The following is a 26844-nucleotide window of genomic DNA, read 5'->3' on the forward strand; positions in this document are numbered from 1 at the left end:
CATATAACGTTACCGTGCTTTCAGGCGGTCGTTGAGACTCCGTCTAAAACTCTGCCATTTCAACCAGCTGTTTGTAACATAAAAATAAAATGGATTATGGATCCTTTTATTTCTATAGTTTATAGCTGACTTTACCAGCTGACTTCTCTATCTGTTAAAACAGGTGACGTCCCTTACGTTCTAAAACCAGGCTCTGCGACTTGAACAGCTGAGGCGCAGCGAAACCATCAGCTGGCTGGAGTCGAGCTGAGATGGGCCGGTTCAGAACTGCAGCTTTTCCCTGCGACGTTGTAAAACGGTTTCGTCTTGTCGCAAATCCTTGGTCTGAACTGGGCATTTCTTTAAAGTGCTCATATTATGCTCACTTTCAGGTTCATAATTGTATTAAGAGGTTATATCATTTTTCAAAAAATACCATATTTTTGTTGTACTGCACATTGCTGCAGCTCCTCTTTTCACCCTGTGTGTTGAGCTCTCTGTTTTAGCTACAGAGTGAGGCATCGCGCTTCTATCCCATCTTTGTTGGGAGTCGCACATGCGCAGTACCTAGGTAAGGACTACTAGCTAGGGCTGTGCAACGAATCAAAACTGAATCGTGATTATGATTTCAGCTCCCAATGATCACAAAAACAGAATAATTGAGAAAAACAATTATTTAGCTCATTACGTTTTGCAAGTAAACTCTTATTTTCTCTTGTGTTCTGAATGAAAAAATAAAGTTTCAATAGGAAAAGTATTAAGGCAAAGTTCACAGTTGTATGTGTTTTTTTTTACTGTTGATTTATTTAACTTTTTCCACTGTTTTTTAAGTTCAATAATTGCAACATCTTTCCAGAAGTCAACGAGTAATCGTGTTAAATTATCGTGATTTCAATATTGACCGAAATAATCGTGATTATATTTTTTCCCATAATCAAGCAGCCTTACTACTACCCAGTCAGAAGCAGAGTCTGAGGGCATGCCATGCTAGCAGCTAGGCAAGCATTATAACGTGTGTTACAAAGTGACGCACGTTCATCACGGAAGTAAAGGCTGGACTACAACAGAGCTGTTTGGAGCAGTTTGTGAACAGTGTTTTCTGTTGGAGATGGTAAGTCCCTTTGGGGTGGACTTTGGGCTTTTTCACTTTGTAATCCTAAACGTGCACAAAAAAGCAATATAACACAATAAAGGAAAGGGAAAAAGCCAAAAAGTATAATATGAGCACTTTAAACCCATCACAATCTTCTTGGGCGGTGCTAAGCGCCAGGCGGAGCCACGGTGCCTCTGCAAAATAGCCTCGGCAAGGAACTTGTTTTGATGGATTGTGTACAATCAAAGGTTGTTTTAGTCGTGCAACGGAAAACTCAGATTGGACAGATAATCTAGCTAGCTGTCTGGATTTACCCTGCAGAGATGTGAGCAAACTGATTGGCCAACTCATAAACAAATAAGTCATATTTGATTGTGTGTTTCTGAGGGACATGTCTCTGACGGTTCTTACCTAGCTCATCCCAGAGCTGCCGGCACTTGTCCGTCATGCCCGTGCCCTGCTGTCTCCATAGTGACAGCCGTGGGTCTGCCATGAACTGTTCCGTTATGAGCGTCAGCATTCGGGCACCGTTGGAGTCTCGCATTCTTAGCATCTCCCTCACCTGGAAAGACCCGGAGAATGCAGGCTTACTCACTGTAATGCATAAGACTTTGACCTTCTTCAATCTGATATTGATGCGCATCCTTGCTCATCAGAATGTATTTCAGGAGAGAAAGAAACACTTTGAATGGATGTGTAATTGTATCCAAAATGCACTCAAGACCCAACCTCTAGAGATTAAAAATGCAGGTCAGGTTAACATACTTGTCAGGCACAGACTGAGACTACAACTGTTGTTTAAGCAATAGTGTGACATTTTGGAAAATATGCTTATTTGCTTTGTTGCCGGAAGTTAAATGAGAAGAAAGATACCACTCTCATTTATGTCTGTTTAGTATAGAGCTAGAGTCAAGGGGGCGGATGGCTTAGCTTAGCTTAGCACAAAGACGGTTAACGGTGGAAACAGCTAGCTTAATGATACATGTGAAAATCATATTTGAAATCAGAGTGAATAGAAAAGATAAAGCATGATTTCTGGCAACACACATCACTGAGTAAACTTAAGGTTCAACACGAGGTCACATTCAAGATGTTATAAAATCGTCAAACTCTACTACATAAAAGAGAGCGTTCAGAGTTCAGAGTTCTCAGCATATAGGTCTGTGTTAAGGTTTTTTTTTTTTTTTTACTCAAAAGAAAAGTACTTTTATGAATCCTCTACATTGACTTAAGAGGATTTGCAAAACTACATTCAACCATATTCAAGACCTGGCATTGAGTTTGAATAATACAGTTAATAAAATCTCAAGGTGTTCTCAGGACCTGTGGGTGCCCTGTTTCTTTGCGCCATTTTCCCAGTGGGAAACCATACTTTTACACGGAGACAAGAAGTTGAACGGACACTGGGGGGAAGCGCGTTTCAATTTAAATGTCTGTGAATCATTGCATTCTTTGACAGAACCAAGTAAGTAAAAAATTCTGACTAAATGATATACAGATATATGAGATATCCATTTATATTTATTTATTTTTACAGAAAGCCTGTGTTACGAACTGGAGGTGTAGGGTTTGAATTTATCGGGCTGGTATATAGTCTCGTGAAAGACAACAGACACTGAGTTGCATTATGGGAAATGTAGGATTGAGCTTGACCCATACCAGGCACTATAAGTCAGGATATATCAGCACTGCATCCATTTTGACCATTTTTTTTCCCAACTGTATGGAGGTGCAATACTAAATCACTGGAGTACCCCTTTAAGAAATGTTGAAACCTCGTTGGAGCATACCACATTTCTTGTTCCAATTTAAATGTGTAACAAGAAATGTAAAAAAGAATCTCCTCAAAACAATATCCTATTGAGTTCAAGAATTATTTAACTTTGATTGTTTTCACTAGTGGAGATTCATACTTATCATATAAACAAAGTATAATACATATATATTTTAGTGCAATTTGTAATTGGTCACTGGTGCTTTGGGGTAGGCTGCTGCTGAGCAAACCATGTATGTAGGGATGACAAATAAACACAGATTTTACTTATTGATGTCTTAATGATGGTTATGATAATGTGAATCAATACATTAAGTCCCAGCCACATAATGGAGCAGAAGGAAGTGGTGATGTATACCTTGGCGAACATGGAGTTGAGTTGCTTCCCAGAACCATAATATCCTCCCTGTGACAGAAACTGTTTCACTTGCTCCCGGACTTGATCCTCGTCCAGATGCCAGCAGTTGTCATCGTCGATGCTGGCGCCTGCAGTCGGGTCCGGAGCACCTGGGAATACAAACACATTGCACATATGCACACATTAAATGGCAGGAACCCACAGTGCTACAATGACAGAAACATATCCAGACAGAAAAGAACACAATTGCATGAAAAACTGAACAAAACTGTACAGAGAAGCACACTTTCAACCAAACATTAACATCCTTCTCTCCACATCAAAGCTGGTGTAAACAGAGTAAAGTCTGTGTATTCACTCAGTCACTCCATTCCTTCCTGTTCTCAATTCGCACTCGAACAAAAAAAATAAACATAAGGTGACCATGGTAAATGGAGTTTACTTTCAGACAGCCACACAAACACCTTTTCCCTTATCTCCATCCTAACATGTCATTCAAGATGTCCTCAGAACTTATGGATAGTTAGCAATCCAATCCTAAAAGCAAAAAGTCATTTTAAATGAATGTAAATATCTGCTGAATTGTTACACTGATACTGCTCTCATACCTATTTGTTTTACATTTAACTTACAGTGCACCTACGTCACACTTGAGAAAAGCGGCTTGCTTTATGCTAATAGTGCACAGAGGGAATATAAGGCCAACTTTATTTTTCTTCTGTTCGGCACAGTGTGTGTGTGTGTGTGTGTGTGTGTGTGTGTGTGTGTGTGTGTGTGTGTGTGCGCGTGTCTGAGTAACGCTACGGGGAAATGTGAATATGCTCAGAAAGGGGAATGCTGCTTTGATCTAGCAGGAAGCGAGCTGAGGAAAGCCCAGAGATGTGTTTCCAACTGGCTCGGAGTACGCAAGAGCAAACAGCAACATTCCCCCCATCAAAGAACGCCTTGCTCCTGGATCGACTGAACTTCAACCCCCATGATCCCCCTTGTCAAACACAGACAGGAAACACAGCGCGGGTCTTCCTGGACAGGAGAGCTGGAGAATGTCAACATTTAGCGAGCAGGATGAAATAAAGCAACAGAAAGAGAGTTTTGTTTGGTGAAAGGATGTGTCTAGTTTGCCGTTTCCCTGATGCAGCTCTGTTGTGGTTCTCCTCTTCTTTTTCATCTCACTACGTTCTCCGGTCCTTTCATCTTTCCTCTCTTTTCCGTCTCGCAGAGTGCCATGTGAGTGCTTTTCCTCTTAGTGTCCCTTTTCCTTTGCACACATTTCTCTCTACCTTCTCCTGCATTCATTTCATCATTATGCCTTCTTCAACATACTCCTGCCACTGGAAGGAGGTAGTCACTGGAGAGAGGGAACTAAGGAATCAAACGACATATTTGTAGCCTGCCTTGCTGCTTCGCACGAGTAATCAGGGCTCTGACGTATGACAGCCTGTAGGCTAGCATGCGGCATGTTTTAAGTCTGTAAGCTTTTAAGTCTGTCCTGTTGCTGTGAAGATATCACTGCAGGAGGAAGGGACTGCACCTCAACAGAGCTAACTTTTCAACGATTAAGAGACGAGCTGTGCTCTCCTATTGACTGCATTGCATTTATGACATTAAACATCGGTTCTAGGTGGATTTGGTGGTTAAGTGAGATGTGAATGTTGCTCTAAATATAACAATATCCTGCATTTCTACGTTAATCCAACGTGAGCTAAAGGTTTGCCACAAAGGTTGCCCCTCTCACCATGGACCTGGTTGATCTCAGAGTTGGAGGAGAGGATCTCGTCGGCAAGTTTCTGAGCAGTGGGCAGCACCTCAGTGTGGTGGGCTGTGATCAGGTACTGGACCAGCTTCTGCAGCTGATCTCTGTTCATCTGGAACAACGTCTCTGAGATGGGCAACCGCAGCTTCACCTTTAACACACACACACACACACACACACATACACATACACATACACACACATACACACACATACACACACATACACACACATACACACACATACACATACACATACACATACACATACACATACACACACACACACACACACACACACACACACACACACACACACACACACACACAAGTGAGTCATTGTGAGTTGGTCTGTGACTTTTTCAGTGTCACTGATTCCAGCAGTATGTGAATGACATCTGTGAGACTTCTCATTGACGTAGATGTATTTTGTACACTGTGGTGATTACCTGTTCAGGCTTGCGAATGCGGTAAAGAGAGAGCGCCACCACGTGGGCGCAATAGAAAATGTCTCTGTTCCCGCAACCACAGGTGACGGAGGTGATCTTGCATCGGTCGAAGCTGATGGCCACTTTGTGGGTGACCTCCGGCTCTGATGATGTGGCGGGCTCAGTTACTGTGCCACTGAGGTGAAACCCTGCAACGACACGGGGAAGAAGGGAGGATGAGTGAGCATTCAGTGACGGAAAAAAAAAAACACATGTTCTGTTAAAAGCACGTTTAACTATCCGGACTGACGTTTTAATGCGTGTATGATGAGAACAGTGACAGGTAACTGCCACATTAATGGAAACATCAGGTTTTCATCGTTTTTAAAACTACAGTACATTTGCGAAAGCTAACATCAGAGACACAGCAGCACACACGTTGCACATCGTTTTCCCAGGTTCCCTAAAGTTAAAGTTGTTTGACATCATCACAATCCCGTTTCCTTTGTGTTGGATTCTATCTGGGTCTGGTGTGCCCGACTGCAAGGAGAAAAGAAGCATTTGTGGTAATCTGAGCCTCTACAAACATACAGAATGAACTTTCAGTACAAAACACACATCTTAATGAGATGTCTCCAGCAGGACACTGTGCCATCGGATACTCTGGCTGCCTCTCTCTCCTTATGTCTCTATGCATTTGTGTGTGTGCAGTGAAAAGAGGGTTGCTAGGGTGTGATCATTTTCTGCACATGCGCGCGCACACACACACACACACACACACACACACACACACACACACACACACACACACACACACAGAGGATAGCAAGGGTATTAGCCTGTAGAGGTGAACTCCGCTTTCTTTAGCGCCTTCACAAACTAAGCTAAGCTTAGGTGTTGAGCATCTTAGGGAAACCATTGCTTGTACTTTTAGCGGTATGTCAGGCATCATTGGCTCTCGCTGGCCAACAAGCAGCTGTTTGGCTGATTTGGCATGTTGAATTGGCTGGATGGATTTTGAACATTGACCACTGGCTTGTTATTTCCTCTAACGCATCAGCAGTCCAACAGCTGTAGTCTTTGCAGTCAGAAAAGCCATTGTGGCCTTTTTAAAGAGTGTCAAAAATAAGGTCTAACACCAGGCAACATCAAATGTTGGTCTAGATACAAATATGATGAACGCAAGAGAAGAAAAAAATATTCAACTGTGGAGTACCTCAAGGCTCTATCCTAGGGCCCCACTGCTATGCTGATGACACACAATGTAATGTAATTGTAAAGTCAGGAACCAGCAGCAGTCTGATGTCCTTTAAAAACTGTCAGACTGACATCAAATAAAAGATGTCTAATAAGTTCCTCAAGCTCAATGAAAAAAAATTGACAAACAATAAGTTTGTGGTAAACTCATCACAATTAGACACATTTGTTTATACATACAATTCTATTCTTACTTGATTGCCATATTAATAAAGTAGTGCAGTCCTAGTTGTATAATGTTTGTTTATGCACATTTTGATTCAATTCACTTAAACTTTTACTAAATAAATGAAAGCATAAAAAACTAATGATAGCCTTTCATTGCAATGCCATCAACTGCAGGGATCCTGCATAGCCCAGACACTGAAGGAAATAATGTGACGAGAGAAGAACTGAAAAGACGGAAAGGTAGAGGTGGAACAAAAATAATTCTATGAGTAAAAGAATGGCAAGTCAGGAAACAGAGGATAAAGGGGACGAGATAGGAGGAGAAATGTGAGAGGAGAACAGAGAAAAGAGGAGGGGAGAGTGTATCTGGTCTGTCCTGTCGTCTCACTGTGACAGGTCAATTATTTATGAGGTGAGGTGTGCGTGTGTGTGTACACATTGGATTACTGTATCTCGCCAAACCATAGCAACCCCACTGCTGCTTTCAAGTTACAAAAAACAGGAGAGAGAGAGAGAGGGGGGGGGGGGGGGGAGGAGGCAGGGCAAGCTAACAAGAAAGCAATGATATGGCTATTCTGGGCATGGGCTGGAAAAAAGGTACAGGTCTAAAGCTCAAACACCAATGCAAACACACATACACACAAAAATTAAATTCTGGGGTATGGGCCAACATGGTAGACCAGCCTAATAAGCGTGTTAAGCCATCTTCCTGGCAAAATCCCACAATAGGCTTTCCAAACCAAATGTTGTGAGCACACAAACGCGGATGCAGATAGATACACACATAAAGACACACACGCTGAGATCCTATCAACTGAAAACTGCTTTCACTATGACAAAGGAAGATGAAGAGCACCAGAAGAATAAGGGAGGAAACTACATGCGACCACATGAGGGATTGATGCGCGGCGTTGTCACACCAACTGGTTGCTGACCAAAGTACGTTCTGAACCAAGACCGAACTTGTCAGCTCAACACTTCCCACCAGCATAATAGCCGCCCGCTGTTCAGATCGACATCTCATCCTACGTCCCGGACTGTCAACATACAATCACCAAATCCCCGACCTGCAGACACAACAACTAAGACTGAGTTTGGACAAAAAATATATAAATATATAAATAGCAGCGCCTTGCTGCTGTTGGTGCTGCTGTGCTACAGGTATAGGAGAAAAAATATGATCCAGGAATTCCAGTTTGAATAATACGTTGATGAATGTAAAGTAGAGATGCACCGATCCCACTTTTTCTTTCCAAATACTGATTCAGATACCTCAACTCTGGATATCTTAGGGGTATAAACTGCTGTGCAATGCCTCGGTGTTATGACTGGATCCCATTTTATTTTCTCACTGGTACCTGTGAAACACATACTTTGCCAAAGTAGCCCCCTGCGCTTTTTGTAATGCAGTGTTATTTTTGGTTTGCACGCAGCTAATCTATCTGAACTACCAACCAAGAGACTAACATAGCCCACACACCATCTGACCCAGTAACCATCAAAGCCAAATGTATACCACCAAGTGAGATACTGACCGACACACTTACAAAAACTGGTACAGCTGGCTTTATGCCCACCAACACATCAATTCACTAACATACTGAGCAGCCCAAAGACCTGCTCACATACCTGCGCATCAACATATTGAGCACCACACAGACAACTAACCGATTTCCAAAAGGACATGACTGACCAACACAAACTATGACAGGAAGGATGAGTAACACTGAGAGAGAACAGACTGCAGAAGGACAGAGAAAGAGAGAGCCTGATGCATCTGCCAGTGATAGACATAAAGAGTCCCCCTAAATTGTAATCTCTCCATCCCACTGAGTCCGCCTGTCAAACCAATCTTTGTGTCTCACAGCGCATTGGTAATATCAGAAATGCCAACAAAAAAAAAGGCTTTATAATGGATATACCCATAGAGCCAATTTGCACTAACCACAGCTTAGTGCAAGGGAGTCCAAATTTGATCTTCCTGCTGAAATCATCCCAGCATGGAGAAAAAGGATCAGACAAAAATCTTGGGAGAGCATTTCTTAAAAGCATCAGCGGAACATTTGAGAGCTATCTTCCCTCCAAGCTGTCTAAATAATGTATTGTCAGTCATCGCTAGACTTGTCTCCGAAAATCCAGTCTAGAATCTAGAAAAAAGTTTTGATTGCAGATATTAGGTATAAAGACATTCCCACAGCTTAGTGTGCTGCTTTCTCTTTCTGTCTTGGCTTCAGACGTAGCCCCCCCGCTCCCCTTTCCTGTCCGTCTGTGCCTATTAGGGTAAAGTCTATTGTTGCTCAGACCACAGGGATGAATGTGATGGTGACACCACTGCTCTTTTCACTTTCAATCAAGTCTAAAATGGCACAGTTCACAGTCCGTCTGTCTGGCAACCCTCCGCTCTATTGCTTTCCAGTTTCACACATAAAACCCGCGACAAAGCTGGGTTTAATTATCCGTAAGTTAGCATTTTGTTGGCATTTATACCTCCTCGGTCAAGTATTTGCCCACACAACATGGCCGTTCCTAACATATTAGGTAAAAGAAAGACTTAAAGTTAAAGACTTGATGTCTGGCTTCATAACAACACCTTTTAGGTCTCTTGTGATTTGCTCGTTTGTTCAATGTTAATGGAATAGTTTGACATTTTGGGAAATACACTTTTTTGCTTTCTGGATAAAAAGATGAGAAGATCGATACCACTCTCATATCTGTCTGATGAATATAAAGCTACAGCAAACAATCAGTATTAAAACTGACAGGATGAATGTGTACTGACTGATAATTTGAAAGCCAAAAGGATACTTGACATTACACCAACCAATGTGTGCGTCTAGGGGACCAAAGACAGAACACTGAGGAACTATTTCATTCTCCCTTTCATCAAACTTGTATCTAGTCCCAAAGCTTGGGGATTCAATACTCAAATGCTCTGGGTAAAACTGTACCTGTTATTTTACTCCTGCAGCTCTCACATACTTCTGAGTGCTTCTGTGTGTGTGTAAAGGCTGATGGAGACAGTGTGTCTTCAGCAGATGGGGATGCAATGTCACATGTCCCTGCATCAGACAGTCCACACACACACACACACACACACACACACACACACACACACACACACACACACACACACACACACACACACACACACACACACACACACACACACACACACTTCGTGCTGTTGGACTGGTCTGGTAAAACCAATGAATTTCCAACGAAGGTGAATTAGTGTGATGTGTGTAAACTGGGAGTGCTGCCAAGTACAATGATATGGTCTAATCCTTGGGGAAAAATCACATGGCCCTGTGTATGTCTTTAAGTCTGTTTTGATGCAGGTATGCACACTTGCCCTAAAAACCTATATTTCATGCTGAAGAGAGTATGTGTTTGTCATTTGTGGTTATTAACAACGGCACTTTCATTGTGCGTGATGCACATCATTAAGAGCGACATATAGGGCTGTGTTAATTTGGATTATTTTCATTTCAATCTAAATATATGAGAATGCATGTGGGTAGAACTTGACAACGTATAATGTCTATCTATGGATGCGTAAGCAAGTGAAATCAGTTGTATCGATGTGTGGGAGAAAACCACAAAAACTGTGAAGAGACAATAAAAAGAGGAGAAAAGACGACCACCATTGTACATCTCGCTATTGTAATTAGAGGACCCCCCTCCTCTGCTCCGATATAAATATACACACACACACACACACACACACACACACACACAGATACACACTCCTCCCTGCTTCCCTCCCTCCCTGTTGTACGCCATCTGTCACTCGATCGCAACTCCGCCCACACTATCCAGGCAGCCAATCAGGAGGCAGAGAGCTCCCCACGCTCATAGGCCATTAACCCCTAATCAGCTGGGGAGATGGAGTCAGGCAATGAGCCAAAGTGTGCATGTATATACACACACACACACACACCCCCATAAACCATAGTCATATTCAACCAAATCCTCACCACAGGCCCCACAGACAGACAGACAGACAGACAGACAGACAGACAGACAAACACAGTTGAGGAAGAGATCTTTGATTCCATTCATCTACTTATCCCACTGTGCGCGCACACACACACACACACACACACACACACACACACACACACACACACACACACACACACACACACGCCAAAAGCCACTCTTTCATACTGCCGCCCACATGAGATCACTGCATTCCCAGTTTGGTAAAGCAATATATATGGGTAGCAAATCAAAGAAAAAAACAACATCAAGTATCTAGATGTTGGTCCACCACAAGCCTTTAGATCACGTTTTTTTTCTCCAAAAGATGTTCCCTCGTTTGGTGTTTTGATGATGATAGTAGAACAAGTTGCTCCAAAAATCTCCCAGGTGTTCAAGTGTCTCGAGATCTGGTTACTGTGACAACCAAAGCATATGATTTACATCAGTAACACTCACTGAACTCACTGACCCCTCGTGCCCCGCAAGAATCCTGTGCATTCATTATATTTCCCCACTCATTTATTAAAGCTTTGCATTTCATTGCTCTCAATCTCCATCCATGTTAATTTGCCAGCTACAAACACTCACCTTCTTGACCTGTACTACCCAACCAATACAGTGGGGGTGTCGACACAACCATGAACCTACAATGGCAGGCTAACTTGTGTGATATTGTTAGTCTAAATCATTAAATGGGGCTGCAACAGAAAAGAGAGCTGCATTTGTTTTTAAGTTAAATCTCATAAAATAAGTCTATTAACCAAGACACAGTCAGTGACGTCAGATACAGTGCGTAGTGGTGATTAGTCTGTGTTGACCAGAACTGACAAAAAAAAGAGCAAAACACAGTGATTGCTTTCCCTTTTATGTGGTTTTTACCAGCGCTGCCCAGTAAAATGTAATAATAGCTTAATAACAGATATATCGGCACATATGTCGGCCGATAAGTAACAAGAAATTGCAGTGCAGAAATACCCAAGATATGTTTTAAGCAATTCATGTTTGACTTAAGTTTGAGGTCGCCATTACACAGCAGCAACAAACCTAAACACTTCCCTTGTCAAATGCACGGGCTCATCCTCCTCAGCCCCCCACAGACTGACTCTGTCTCTGAACGCTTCTCAACGTCGATGACACGTTTCAATTTACTGCGTCTTTAGCAGAAATGCATCCAGTGGAACAAAGCCCACTACCACCTTTTTTCTCCTCTAATCTCACTGCCCCTTTCCAAAAGTGGCCTACTGCAGGATTCATCGTCGTCCAGCAGCCAACACATGCCTCCCAGCCTGCAGCCCTTCCCATCTCCCATCTGTTCTGACAGCTCCAAGGTTTACAGCACCCCCCTGCTTGCTCTCATTCACAGACACCCACATGGCCCTGTATTCAATCAGCCATCTATCTCTGCACAACAGACGTGCATATGCGCACACGCACACACACACACACACACACACACACACACACACACACACACACAACACTGAATCTTCTCCTCCCCTCTGCCTATCCATCCATATTTCCATCCATCATCCATCCATCCATCCGTCCTTCCATCCCTCCCTTCTACAGTGTTTGCTGATGCGATAACAGCTGATTGATTCATTTGTGATTTCCCAGCAGCCCTGTCCCAAACACACGCACAAAAAAAAAATACTTGCTAACCGTCGGGACTCATTTGTCATGATTACATTGAATTGATTCCCTGATTTGCTCCATTCTGTTGCGACAGGGGAGGAGAGACTGGGAAGACAAGTACGAGGGGAGAGAAAGAGAAAAAGATGGGAGAGACGGGTTTAATCAAGTCCCTTTCAGCTGATGTGTCACTGCAAAAACCACGGGGAAAGGGAGAAACTGCAGATCTAATAGAGCTGACACGGGTGGAAATCATCAAAATGCTGACGTGTTGGCCCCAAGTTCCCAACCTGATTGAGCAACCGCCAACATAAAAAAAGAGAAAGGGAGGAAGAGGAGAGAAGAAATTCAGAGGGAGGGAAGGTAACACTTGACGTAAACCAGATTACTCTGAAAGGAAGATCGTGTTCAGCTAAATGCTCGTTAAAGAGACGAACAAAGATCGATCAAAATCATCAGAATGAGGAAGAACATATAAGGGCGTTGTAAAGTCCTGTTTTTCACACAAACACACACACTCACACACACACACACACACACACACTCACACACACACCCCTTTTGAGGAGACGTGTGAGACCACAAGTTTCCCCTTGCAGAATAATAAAGTTTACTCTGACTTTGACATGGATGGATGAATGGACGGATGGATGGATGGCATCATTTGCATAATGCCTTCTGAAATTTAATCAAGAACTTCATCCGTCTAATCTGAAAGCAAGCTGTACAACCTGAAAGCCAAAGTGGTCCAATTCAAGACTTGCATAGGCCTACATTCAGCTGTTAATGGAGAGTCACTTAAGTCGATTCATGCCATTGTGAGCGTGTGCGGCACTAGAATTAAGGTTACTTGGTGATGAGAAAAGCGATAAATGCTATTTCGGCTCGGCAGGAGAATACAGGACCAAAAACCCAAGAGCAGAAATGCTAGCATACAAACACAAGAAATACGCTATGTGGAATACAAAGCTGAAGCTGGGTTGGGGTGAAGTAGAGTTAAAGGCCCTTGGTATATATGTGTAAGAGTGTGTGTGTGTGTGTGTGTGTGTGTGTGTGTGTGACACAGAAGCTGGTTCTCCACTGTGTGTAATGTCTGTTCACCCAAGGCTAAATTAGAGATAAGAAGGCCGTGTTTTTTGTTCCGACCCGTTGTTTGCAATGTAGAGGCATTATTGTGCTGCGGCCTTGTCTGGCCACATTTACAAAGAGACGAGCAGAAGCAATTTATCAAGCTGCAAACACTCGGAGACATACTCATGTCAATCCCCTGCAGGTGATAACGCCTACTTTTACTGCCTGCTAGAAAACTTGGACATCCAGTTCTGACTTTTCTTTATTGTTGTTAAGACTTGGCATTATCTTGTATGCACAAGTCCGGTCGCAAGTTATGTAATGGTGATTTCAAATATGTATTTTGGAGTCGGTTTAACACTGAATATTGGGGCGGGGGGGGGGGCGCAATTAACTTTCTTTTAGCTTTTGGAATGGTTTAATGACATTAGAAATATTGGGGGAACAAATTTTCATTTTACAAATACATGCTTGATTGTAGCCAACAAACTAGGTTTCACTGTTAGGGAAGCTAATTAGCAAGAAATGACAGTTGCTGTGCACTTTTTTTATCATCAACAAATGCATGCACCTGTATCATTAACAATAATCAATCTATGCAAATAGCTGAGGTGTTTAAAGGCCTTTACATTGGACATGTCATGAGAATTGGTTACCTTAGCAGTTTTCATAAGCTTGATGTTACCATAGCACAGGCATAAAACCATACAACTAAGCTAAACACTGCAAGACTTTGTATGTGTATCATCTTAAACTGTTGTTGGCAGCTGTATTCCGTCATTTCCACTTCCATCCATCCATCTTCGTCCGCTTATCCGGTCTCGGGTCGCGGGGGTAGCAGCTCCAGCAGGGGACCCCAAACTTCCCTTTCCCGAGCCACATTAACCAGCTCCGACTGGGGGATCCCAAGGCGTTCCCAGGCCAGGTTAGAGATATAATCCCTCCACCTAGTCCTGGGTCTTCCCCGAGGCCTCCTCCCAGCTGGACGTGCCTGGAACACCTCCCTAGGGAGGCGCCCAGGGGGCATCCTTACCAGATGCCCGAACCACCTCAACTGGCTCCTTTCGACGCGAAGGAGCAGCGGCTCTACTCCGAGCTCCTCACGGATGACTGAGCTTCTCACCCTATCTCTAAGGGAGACACCAGCCACCCTCCTGAGGAAACCCATTTCGGCCGCTTGTACCCTGGATCTCGTTCTTTCGGTCATGACCCAACCTTCATGACCATAGGTGAGGGTAGGAACGAAAACTGACGGTAGATCGAGAGCTTTGCCTTCTGGCTCAGCTCTCTTTTCGTCACAACGGTGCGATAAATTGAATGTAATACCGCACCCGCTGCGCCGATTCTTCGACCAATCTCCCGCTCCATTGTTCCCTCACTCGCGAACAAGACTCCAAGGTACTTGAACTCCTTCACTTGGGGTAAGGACTCATTCCCTACCTGGAGAAGGCACTCCATCGGTTTCCTGCTGAGAACCATGGCCTCCGATTTAGAGGTGCTGATCCTCATCCCAGCCGCTTCACACTCGGCTGCGAACCGATCCAGTGAGTGTTGAAGGTCACAGGCCGATGATGCCATCAGGACCACATCATCTGCAAAAAGCAGCGATGAGATCCCCAGCCCACCGAACTGCAACCCCTCTCCACCCCGACTACGCCTCGATATCCTGTCCATAAATACTACAAACAGGATTGGTGACAAAGCGCAGCCCTGGCGGAGGCCAACTCTCACCTGAAACGAGTCTGACTTACTGCCGAGAACCCGGACACAGCTCTCGCTTTGGTTGTACAGAGATTGGATGGCCCTGAGAAGGGACCCCCTCACCCCATACTCCCGCAGCACCTCCCACAGTATCTCCCGGGGGACATGTAGACCGGTTGGGCATACTCCCAGGCTCCCTCCAGGATCCTTGCGAGAGTAAAGATCTGGTCCGTTGTTCCACGACCAGGACGGAATCCGCATTGTTCCTCTTCAACCTGAGGTTCGACTATCGACCGAACCCTCCTTTCCAGCACCTTGGAGAAGACTTTACCAGGGAGGCTGAGAAGTGTGATACCCCTATAATTGGCACACACCCTCTGGTCCCCCTTTTTGAAAAGGGGAACCACCACCCCGGTCTGCCACTCCTTAGGCACCGTCCCAGACTTCCACGCAATTTTGAAGAGGCGTGTCAACCAAGACAACCCCTCCACACCCAGAGCTTTAAGCATTTCTGGACGGATCTCATCAATCCCTGGGGCTTTGCCACTGTGGAGTTGTTTAACTACCTCAGCAACTTCCACCAGGGAAATTGACGACAATCCCCCATCATCCTCCAGCTCTGCCTCTACCATAGAGGGCGTATTAGTCGGATTTAGGAGTTCCTCAAAGTGCTCCTTCCACCGCCCTATTACCTCCTCAGTTGAGGTCAACAGCGTCCCATCCTTACTGTACACAGCTTGGATGGTTCCCCGCTTCCCCCTCCTGAGGTGGCGAACGGTTTTCCAGAAGCACCTTGGTGCCGACCGAAAGTCCTTGCTTTGCCTCTTTCACGGCAGAGGCTGCAGCCCTTCGGGCCCTTCGGTACCTTGCCACTGCCTCCGGAGTCCTCTGGGATAACATATCCCGGAAAGACTCCTTCTTCAGTCGGACGGCTTCCCTGACCACCGGTGTCCACCACGGTGTTCGTGGGTTACCGCCCCTTGAGGCACCTAAGACCCTAAGACCACAGCTCCTCGCCGCAGCTTCAGCAATGGAAACTTTGAACATTGTCCACTCGGGTTCAATGCCCCCAGCCTCCACAGGGATGCACGAAAAGCTCCACCGGAGGTGTGAGTTGAAAGTCTGTCGGACAGGGGCCTCCTCCAGACGTTCCCAATTTACCCGCACTACCCGTTTGGGCTTACCAGGTCTGTCCAGAGTCTTCCCCCACCCTCTGACCCAACTCACCACCAGATGGTGATCGGTTGACAGCTTTGCCCCTCTCTTCACCCGAGTGTCCAAAACATACTTCATTTCCACTTCAACACTAAATATTTTAATATATTTTTTGTCAGACTTTAATGGAGATGAACTTCATTGCTACTGTCAGAGCTAGAAGCTTAACTGGGACTAAAAGTGTGACGAGTGCAGATGATAAAGTGAAAATGACCCTCAAATGTCAGTGTATCACTACTTTTCCTGTTGAAGAGACAACCATAATATGACACACACACACACACACTAACAGGGCACACACCAACATGTAAGTATATAAAAGGAGACGGCAGCTGTAAAAAGGTTACCGGTCTGGATTTACCCTCCAATTACCAATACACAAGCTTACCAAAGACATGCACACACATTTACACATGCAACACTGTTTATTTTTCACTTAGTGTAACCATCCATACACACACACAACACATGATATCTGTTTCATGTATAGATCATTCCCTGCAGCAAACCATTCATCTGGAATGTATGTGTCTATTCTGGTTATCTTTGTGTCTCAATTTAGCAGGATGTGTGTGTATGCATCTGTGTAAGCAATGCATGCAATGTTAATGTAGTTACACACACACATATGCACATTTACACACATGGATTTCCTGCTTGTGACTATGTTTGCCAAGTCTGTTGTCTCCGTCTCTCCCTCTGCTGCTCTTTTGTCTCTTCTTTCTTGGTCTCTCTCGCACTTTGCCCTTTTCCTAAACCAGCCGTGGCCTTAGCCATGGTTTTTGTTTAATATGGCAGCATGCAAAGCAAAGGAACAACCATCTGCCACATGCATGCAGCCGCCGTCTTAAGAACAACAACGGCCTGGCATCACAATGCCTCTTTAGTAAGTGTGTGTGTGTGTGTGTGTGTGTGTGTGTGTGTGTGTGTGTGTGTGTGTGCATGCAGACATGTGTGTTTGTTCTTCAAGCGCAGTCTGCAGGGCAAGATAAGTATGCATTTAAGAGGCTTATATTTCATTTCAGGAACTGAAGGAGACAAAATGGCTCCATTCTGAGTTGGCGGACACAACACTAGGAATGGCGAGGTAGCAAGAAAAACATAAAGGAAAGAAAAGGCTTGTTTCGACGCCGTTTGTGTATACACACACACACACACACACACACTGAGAGGAAGGAGGCACAAAGCCGAGCATTTGTAGTTTGTGCACATACACAATTGAGCACAAAGCTGAACATTTGAAATACAAATCCAGCTTTATTAATCAGTGGTTTGTTTACTGTACAGCTGAAAGCAAGGCATCTGATGAAAGCTGCAAAATCAAGGACTGAAGACTGAAGACAAAAGTAACTTCACAGACATTTTCACAAGTGAATATTGACCTAAGCTTGTCAAGCAGATGACACACTCATGGAGCACCTGAAGACAGATATGCTGCAGGGGCACATCAAATTAGCAAAAAATACACAGTATGAATAATTAAGCAACTTTTTGACGTTTTGCAGTGACTGAAAGTGGCCAAAGTACAGTATGTCAACAATATTTCATGGCGTAAGCTGGTGTGCTTCAGCCTTATTTCTGACAAACAAAGCTGCAAAAATACTTTCTGATTTGCAACTCATTTAAAAGCCAATAACCTCAGTTCATTTTAGATCTCAGTTTGGATTCTCAGCGTACCCAGGGACATGAAGATTGCTGATATCAAACACAAGAAGCAGAGATTTCAGACATGGACTAAATCCCTGCTGGCACTCTGCAAATCTGGAAATAAATACTGTCTGTAGATTCATGTGATGTTTTGGTTTCGCTTCCACAAGATATTTTCTTCTTTCTGGGAAATATTTTGTCTAATGCAAAGGTCAAGACATTTGTGGTTTCGTTGGACCGTCTGCATGTCTGAGTTTAGAAACCTTTCCACCCCCTGATTAGCCTCCACCCCTACAGAGATGATCACTGCTCGCCTTGCACAATCATGCATGAAACATGAATAATGAAAACAGCTTGCAAGCCAATACAATACAAGCTGACGATCCACACATGCCCCCCTCTCTCGCGTGCACGCACACACGCATGCTGAAAACCAATCACAGATTTGCGTGCACACACTCACAATCACAGAGGGGTGGGGGGCTTCTGGTTGACTTCATCAAGCTCTCATCCAGCCAAGCCACCATATGGGGATGGGGCCCAAAACAGAGGTGATTGGATTTTGTGTGTGTGTGCGTGCGTGTGTGTGTATTACAGAGCCCCAATGCAACACCAACACAAAGAAGGCATGCATCACCAAATCAGCTTTGTCTTGCATGCATTATGACGCTACTGCTGCCCCATTAAGAAGACCCCCCCAAAAAAACACACCCTGAAGGTGTGCTGAGCTCAAAGCAGCTGAAGTAAAGCAATGAAGAGGGCCAGACACTCTGATTACTACCTCCTCTTTTTTCCTATCCACACACACACACATTTCTCCTCATTCCCTCATATAGTCTTTAGTCCTGTCTCCCTAATTTCTAGCTTTGCCTTCCTCCCCTTCACCATGTTAACTGGCAAGCCAGCAAGGCAACATGGAAATCCCAAGAATCCCCACTGCCGGCACCCCCTGTGTGCACACACACACAACACACCGTGTAACAAGGCCAGCTTGCTGACGTAGGTCGTACGTGGGGCATACATTGAATTTTAATCTGGGCGTGACCTGCTTTTTCTTGGCTTCCACTTCAGCTTCCCTCCCCTACTGGCTGCCCCCATAGAGTCAGCCTTTCACGGGCAAGCACACCCCTCCTCACCAAGCACCACCCACCCCGACACCCCATCTAAGACCCAGGCTGTAGGCCTTGAGGCTGGGTCCTCGCCTGCCATTGTTAGCCCACAATGGGTGAGAGGCGGCTGGCAGGCAGGCAGCAGCCAGGAGGCCTTGTGGAGGAAGCCAGGGGAGAGGAAGGAGAGCAACTACTGGAGGGGGAGGACAGATAAAGGGGGTGTGGTTTTCCTGCATAGGCAAACATACATGATAAACCAATTAGTTGAAATGAACATGAAAAGACAAAAGAGAGTATAATATCATAAACTCAACTCACCATATCAGGAAAATGCAATATAACTGAGTAGAAAGGGAAAAGATCAACAATCTCAAAAAGGCTGCGAGTGACGCAAGCTCTGTTCACAAACACCCTATAGCATATGACTGGACTTGAATCGGCCGTCTAAAGCTGGGATCAAGCTCAACAAAGTGAGCTTTATTCTCCAATGGAGGTTCATTTTTTTATGTCAGATGAGAGAATCTGTCACTGCAGGCAGACTGTAACACAAGCTTGATTTACTGTAAGGCCGTGTTCAAACTAGAATTTCAGGGTTGCGCAGGGAAAAAAAGCTGAAACTGGCTCAACTCTCACTACAAGCGCACATTTCTGACAGATTACTTTGTAACGTGAATGCTGTGTTCTATCTTTATCCTACAATTGTCATGATGGGACATAAAATGATCCATGACTGTCAAGAGTTGTAAAATCCTGTACAGTGTTTTACCGTCTGATAAGGCTTTAAACTCATTGACCAGTTGATTCCATCAACTGGAAAAATAATACATGCCAGATTTGGTATTTTTGGAAACTTGGGGATCTCTACTACAATTAAAGTTTGCATATGAGTTGAGTTGAGTTTGGCTGCACGAATTAATTTGTAAAAACTTTCCAGATTTTCCAAACTACTTTGCGAGCGACATTATTCCATCTGCTCTGCCTGTGTCTCCAACTTAAGAAGCTGCTGGTTTGAACACGGAGATGCGAGTGGCGGTTAATTGACCGCAGTGTGGGAAGCTGCCTGACACTGTGGAGAGGACTCGCCTTAACAGTCTGTTTTTGTCTCATTCAGCTAATCGACAAATTTGGGTGATGCCATCGTCAATGGAATGTTTTATTTGAAGTGTATCACTGCCTTGAATGTGCACGGGGGATCTGCAATCTCAGGTTCATTAGAAGCTATCTTAAAAGCTCCACATCATAATGCAATGAGAGCTCAACAGCGGTGGTGGTGGCAGCATGTTAAGGGAAAGATTACTGATTTTTCTGCATCGAGACATAATCTCCAAAGAGATGCATGTAAGAATCAATTTCCGTCTCCAACCCTGGTTGATTCACAGATTGACTCTGGGGATTAGTTGAGTAGAAATATAATGTTTTCAGGACAGCCACCTTAGTTTTGAAATGGGGCGAAACAACCACATTAACCACATCAACAAAAATGGCAACTGCAAAGCTAAAACGCATTGATCTGCAGTATGACAAAACGTCGACAAAAGTTTTAGCTCAATCAACAAAATGTTGTATGAAAAAGTGACACACAAGGTTAGGTTTTGGGCAACTCTCACAGGCAACACTGCAATTCTGATTTAAACACATTAGAGCATCTTATTGTCAAACCACAGCCCACGTTTGAATGGAAAATAATCAAGTGCGGGCACACACACAATCATCCAATAATGTCAACTGTCACACACACAAACACACACACACACACACACACACACACACACACACACACACACACAAGCAGCCGCACATGGACACACACACAATAGTAGCAATCCAATAATGTCAGCTGTCATGTACAAAACCACACATGGGCATGCGTATGCATGCACACACACAGTGACGAGTCGTGGGAGCAATCATCTGATAATGTCAACTGTCACACAAGGACACACATGATGCGTGCACATGCACACACACACACACACACACAGAGGCAGAACAAAGGACGAGAGGCTGGTAAACAATGCACCACAATGCTCTCTGGCAGAGACTTGAGTTTACAAAAGAAAAGGTTTCCAATCGCTAGACATTCATTCAGTCTCACACACACGGCTGGGGTGAGAGAGAGGGAGATGGACCTTTACGACATGCACTAGGGGACACACAATGCCAAGCAGACCATTCTCTTACTTACTCTATTCAGTCATTCAATTGCTCTTTTTCCCCCTTCTCCCTCTCCGCTCATCTTTAATGCACTTTAAAATAAACCATTTTTTTCTGGATGTATTTTCCTTACTGTCCTCTGCTTTCTTCATTATGAGGCTCTCAGTCATTTATCACCGAGTTGGTAATATAGGACAGATAGGAGGGATTGGGCTGCACTCGTTGCCCCGGCTCAGTACGGCACCACACACAAACTCACACACACATCACATCCCATCACAATAGCCTGGATTCACACAGTGCAGGGACGGCTTAAGATTGGACAAACAGTGATGCAAGCCTCACAATCCCATCTGTGTAGACAATGAAGGGCTAGTAACTACAACCCTAGGGCTACAGTTGTATATACAGTATGTGTGTGTGTGTATATATATATATATATATATATATATATATATATATATATATATATATATATATATATACATACATATACACATAGATACACACACATCCAACTGTAGGCTGTCAATCGATTCATATATTTAACCATGATTAATCGCATGATTGTCCATAGTGAACTCTTTGTGATTAATCGCAAATTAATCACATTTTTTATCTGTACTAAATGTACTTTAAAAGGGATATTTTTTAAAAGTTTTTAATGCTCAAGTGGTATTTCAGACTCAACGTACTCCGGTGGAAATTCACATTGACAGTATAAAAAATAATTTTGGTCTTGTTCAGAGAACGATCTGAAAGAGCTTTGAAACTGAACTTGCCATTCAAAAGACCATTTTCTTTATCCATTACTGCTCAAGGAGGTTTGTTTCTTTTTTGGGGGTCTTGAGCTGCTTGTTAATGATCATTACATTTAGTTAAAAATGTGAGTAATAAAGCCAGTTACTCAGAACGGGAAGTCTCTCCCTAGATTAAATGTGGACAGTAAAGCTGTATAGTAAATTACCTGAGAGTAAACATGAATGATAACAAAACTTGAATTTAAGTACTTTAAAAAAAAGTAGTCTCATTGACGTAGTTGGTGCGAGACACCTCCTAAAAGACTTTAAAAACACAAACATAAAAGACTATGTGCCTCTCTGCCATCCTTTTAAGTTTTCAACCTTGGTGACTTTTCTTTTGATAACCTGTAATGTGGGGTCCCTCAGGGTTCCATTCTGGGTCCTTCATTGTTTAAGGGGTCAGTGATTGTTGGATCGTCTAACAGCATCTAAAACCCCATCCCCTCACACTTTTTCGACATGAGGACTGGGGGTGGGCTGCGTCCACCATTTTTTGGAACTTTTCAGAACCCATAATTCGACAATCATGCCAACACGCAGGGACAAGCCTGGTGTGTGAAGGTGAGAAAATATGCAAGATTTGAACTTCTCTCTCAAGGTCTCTTTTTTCATTATTTATACAAGTACTTCAGTCACTTTTAGTACAAGTATGTGTAAACAAGTGTGACTCTATAAATGCCTTTAAGGAGAAATTGTTTAAAAGTGTGCACTGCTATCCCTGTTTGAGCGATTATTGTGTTTCGCCCCTGGGTCTCCACGTTCAAATGCGCCATGATAACACAGTTTGATTTGATTGGACACGATTTCTATCTGACTTTCATGCACCTCATTTAATTCGTTACTGTTGGTGAATGTCTGATGGGGGTAAATTCAGATCCTCTGGAGGCTTCCAGTGGAGCTGTTGGATGACCATCATCGAGATCTTTTTGTTTCTGGCATTAACATGTTTCTATTGATTGGGCTGCAAAAGAAGCAGAAATAGTGCATAGTGGAGACTCATTTAATGCCAGATGGTACATTCACATTATGCCAGTGTTGAGTACTTGGCAATGGCAATGTTAGTGGTTTGTAACTGGCTCAGGCAACTCTGATCGCACTCTGGCAAGGTTGAATGGCAAAAAGTGTGTGATAGAAGATAAATTCTACGGCACTATATATCCTGCTATCGTTGTCACCTATTCCAGTGCAGGTAAAGCACTTAAACTGTCCCTCTGGCAACAGTTAGGCATGATTGAGAATGCTTTTATTGAATGTAAATGAAATAGCTGAACATCTTGTTTTTCAAAACCACTGTGGCAGTTTAGTTTTGCGGTTGACCAACATCTCACTATGCCAACTGGTTTTGCTTTTATAAGCCACAATGAATGCAGCATGACTCTCCCTCATCCCATTTTGTTTGGTTCTCTCTCACTCACATACTCCCTCTGGTACTTTCCTTCTCTTCCTCACCAAGTCTCTCTTATTCCATCTCCTGTCTCTTTTATACATTGGGTTTTCCTCTGCAGCCATCTATCTCTGTTTGTCTGTCTCCATCACACACACTGTCCTACACACAATGAGCCTGATTAATAAGTGTGTCTCTCCCTTGTTTCCAGGAAAGTGTCAGAACAGGGAAGGCCATTTGAAAGGCACTTCAACCCAAATTATGTAGATTTAAAAACAGCTTTGGACACATGAGGCAGCAGGAGGTGTGAGGGTAAAGGGGGGCTGAGAGGTTGGACTTTGTTTATGAATATTCATGAAGAGACACTTTAAACATATCCTCTCATGGGTCACCACAGGAGGAGAACCAGCCAATCAACTCCTTTTGAGACATTCTCTTTCTGCCACTGCACTTCAAGTCAGTCAAGTCGGTCTGTGTTATTGGCACAAACAGTGCTGCCAAAGCATTTAAATACAGTTAAAGGATTTCAAAATATGACATGACAGTTAAGATCTGCCTGTCTATCACATTAACATAGAACCAGTTTCTTTTCAATAAATACCCCTTGTTATGTGCAACAAAAATTGATACACAACTTATCTGCATAATACTCACTCCTGACTTCAAAAAGGGTCTGGTCATACCAGCATTCAAATGGTACATTTTTAGGCAAAGTCAATCAATTCCAATGGAGTCGCCACAATCAGTGGATTTACTTGTTGGGAAATAATAAATCCAAACATTTTTCGCATCAAGTTTAACATGGCTAAACTTTGTAGCGCAAATTTGCGCTGTTAAACAATAGCAAGCCATCGTGACAGTGACAACCTTTAAGGAAACAGAGCCAGAGAAATGGAGGAATGGTTGCTTATTAGCTGTGTGTAACCTTTCACTATTATATAACATCCTCAGTTATAATAAAGGAAATGATTTGAAATAGTTATGAGACAAGAGCCAATGGTACAAATATCTTTTTTGAGTAAACCGTATGAACTTGTCCTGTTACCGGTTGAGCTAACAAGCTTGCTCTCAGGTAAGCCCATTTCCCACTGGACAAAAAAACCCACTAACACTCACTAACATCTGGCTTTTGTCTTTAGTGGGAAAGGTTACAACCGGCATCCATTCCCGGGACAAATGATACTGCGGTAGTCACGGGTCTTTATTGGCTCCAGCTCCAATTTTGCAGCAACCCAGGTGGACATCCTAATTTTTGCCCCTTTTCCTGTGTGGAATGATACACATCAGTAAGTTCTGCGACTCTTTGTCATCTCGGCCACAACTTCAGTCCATCTCAGCCCAAGTAGCGCTCGAACATTGTTTTAAATTAGTCAGCGCCGTTTGAACATTTTGAAAGAGAGACTGAATAAGTAACAGATGTCAAAAAAAAGTAACCATCACAAAAAAAATGTCACTGGCCTCCATGCTGCTTTCTAGTGTTTACTAACCCTGTTTTCTGGTGCGTTCCTGATGCTAGTGTGACACGCCCAGAAAAAAAAAAAACCAGAAAGACACACTTGTCTAATGGCAATGGGAAAAGAGTTGCATTTAAAAAAAAAAAAATACATATACTTGCTAATTTCAGTGGAAAATGGGTATTAGCAAGCTAGATAACACAGAGAGCTTTTTCTATTTTTTTAATGAAATGATATATAGTGCTGAGGACAAAATGTCAATAGGAAGCAAATGGTCCAGTACAAACAAAATAGAAAGAAGCTCAGTGAGTAAGGTGTTAACTCGCCAGCATCAGCAGTTTACTAACTAGCCCTGCGAGTAGCCCTTACGTCACCAAGGTTCTACAACCACATACTTCGCGAAGAAAGACCTTCGCTGTGTCATGTTTTGGTGTGAACGGGCATTAAGGGTTCAGTGTGCTTCAAACAATTTAGAAACATTTTCATACTACCATACCTAACTTTAAGGCAGGGCAAAAAGACTGCTGTCATAGAGAGGGGCAAGAAGCAATACATTGTACAATTGGGGATATCGTCAACATCAGTTGGACAGTCTCTCCTTGAAGGCATTTATGGTGTTGCACTCAGTTGTACTAACAAAAAGTTAAAGTAGTTGTGTGAAAGATCAATACAAGGGCGTTTCAGAGAGAAGTTCAAATCCTGCATACTCTCTCTCTGCCACGCACTTGTCCAAGAAAATTGCTTGTGGAACGGTCAGTTTCCAAAATTGTTGGATGCAGCTCCCTCAATTCTGACATTGGAATATTGTTTCGAACACTGTTCTGCAATTTATTTGAAGCATACTGTAAGTAGCATCAACTTATTTAGAAAATAAATAGTGCACTATTAATCTGCTAACTGATCATTCAGTGAATATGTCCTCCTTTCTGTATTCCTACACAGCACACAGGGGAGAGTCACATATGGGATGCCAGGCAACAGTAGTCATGAAAAGGATCTGACCATAAAGCCAAGCAGCGTCCCCTCACCTCTTTGGTGTAACGACAGATTAAAAACACAGTTGCAGTACGTCCAAAGTCAAACACCAGTGAATATTAAGTAGGTAATTACATGCAGCAGCATTTAATTTCTAATTTTCTCTATTGCTCTCTATTGGCCCACTCGTGTTTCTAGTTTTCTCCCCACATCAAGGTCACTGCCACAAACACAAACACACACACACACACACACACACACACACACACACACACACACACACACACACACACACACAACGGAGTGAGAGGGAGTAAAAGGCTCTTCACAACAATGTGTGTCGTGGGCTGAATACAGAGAATAGCACAAAAGCATGAGCGACAGCCAGCTGGCTTGGCACCACTTGGCACGGGACAAGCCCGTTTGTCCTTGGCATGACAATGAAACACACACACATACACACGCAGACATGAAGACACACACAGTTACTAACCCTAACCCACACACAATTTCGCCGTCTCTTCTCAGGTATAAAGAAATGCGTAGCTACAGAGAGGCTCAACACTTAAAACAAGTTGTTTTCATCATATCCCAGTGAAAAGAGGCAGTGGCGGGCTACACCACAGAAACACAACAGGATCCTCTTTTCATCTTGTAAACAAGAGTGGGAAAAGAAACAGAGGAACTTGAACGAGACCTCAGCTGGCGGCTTCGGAGGGAGCTGGACAAATATTTGGGACAGGCTTAAAGCTAAAGTGTAGTACCAGATAGTAAGTGTGTATAAGCTCAGAAAAATGAATTGAACGTTTGAGTCCTGACAAGTTCTAGCTTCATTAAGGATAAACACCACTCAATAAAACAAACATCCAAACATGCATACAAACGAGATGAGTATCCCAGGTAGTG

The 26844-nt window shown here is 43.4% G+C and overlaps 1 protein-coding gene and 1 long non-coding RNA gene across 2 annotated transcripts in view; one reads left to right on the plus strand and one right to left on the minus strand.

Annotated features, from left to right (window-relative positions):
• The window catches only part of zswim5 (zinc finger, SWIM-type containing 5), a 69028-nt gene that overhangs the window by 15624 nt on the left and 26560 nt on the right, over positions 1 to 26844 (minus strand). The window contains exons 2-5 of the mRNA XM_031288143.2: positions 5406 to 5593; positions 4940 to 5108; positions 3205 to 3353; positions 1484 to 1634 (exon numbers count right to left, since the gene is read on the minus strand). Of these exons, the coding sequence (XP_031144003.1) occupies positions 1484 to 1634; positions 3205 to 3353; positions 4940 to 5108; positions 5406 to 5593 (657 nt within the window). The remainder of the gene's footprint in view (positions 1 to 1483; positions 1635 to 3204; positions 3354 to 4939; positions 5109 to 5405; positions 5594 to 26844) is intronic.
• Positions 63 to 24042, plus strand: LOC116042038. The gene is made up of 3 exons (XR_004103097.1): positions 63 to 259; positions 15898 to 15902; positions 24032 to 24042. It is a non-coding gene; the product is annotated as an uncharacterized LOC116042038 (long non-coding RNA).

The sequence above is a fragment of the Sander lucioperca genome, chromosome 9 (genome assembly GCF_008315115.2).
Source record: "Sander lucioperca isolate FBNREF2018 chromosome 9, SLUC_FBN_1.2, whole genome shotgun sequence".
In the NCBI taxonomy this organism is placed as follows: domain Eukaryota; kingdom Metazoa; phylum Chordata; class Actinopteri; order Perciformes; family Percidae; genus Sander; species Sander lucioperca.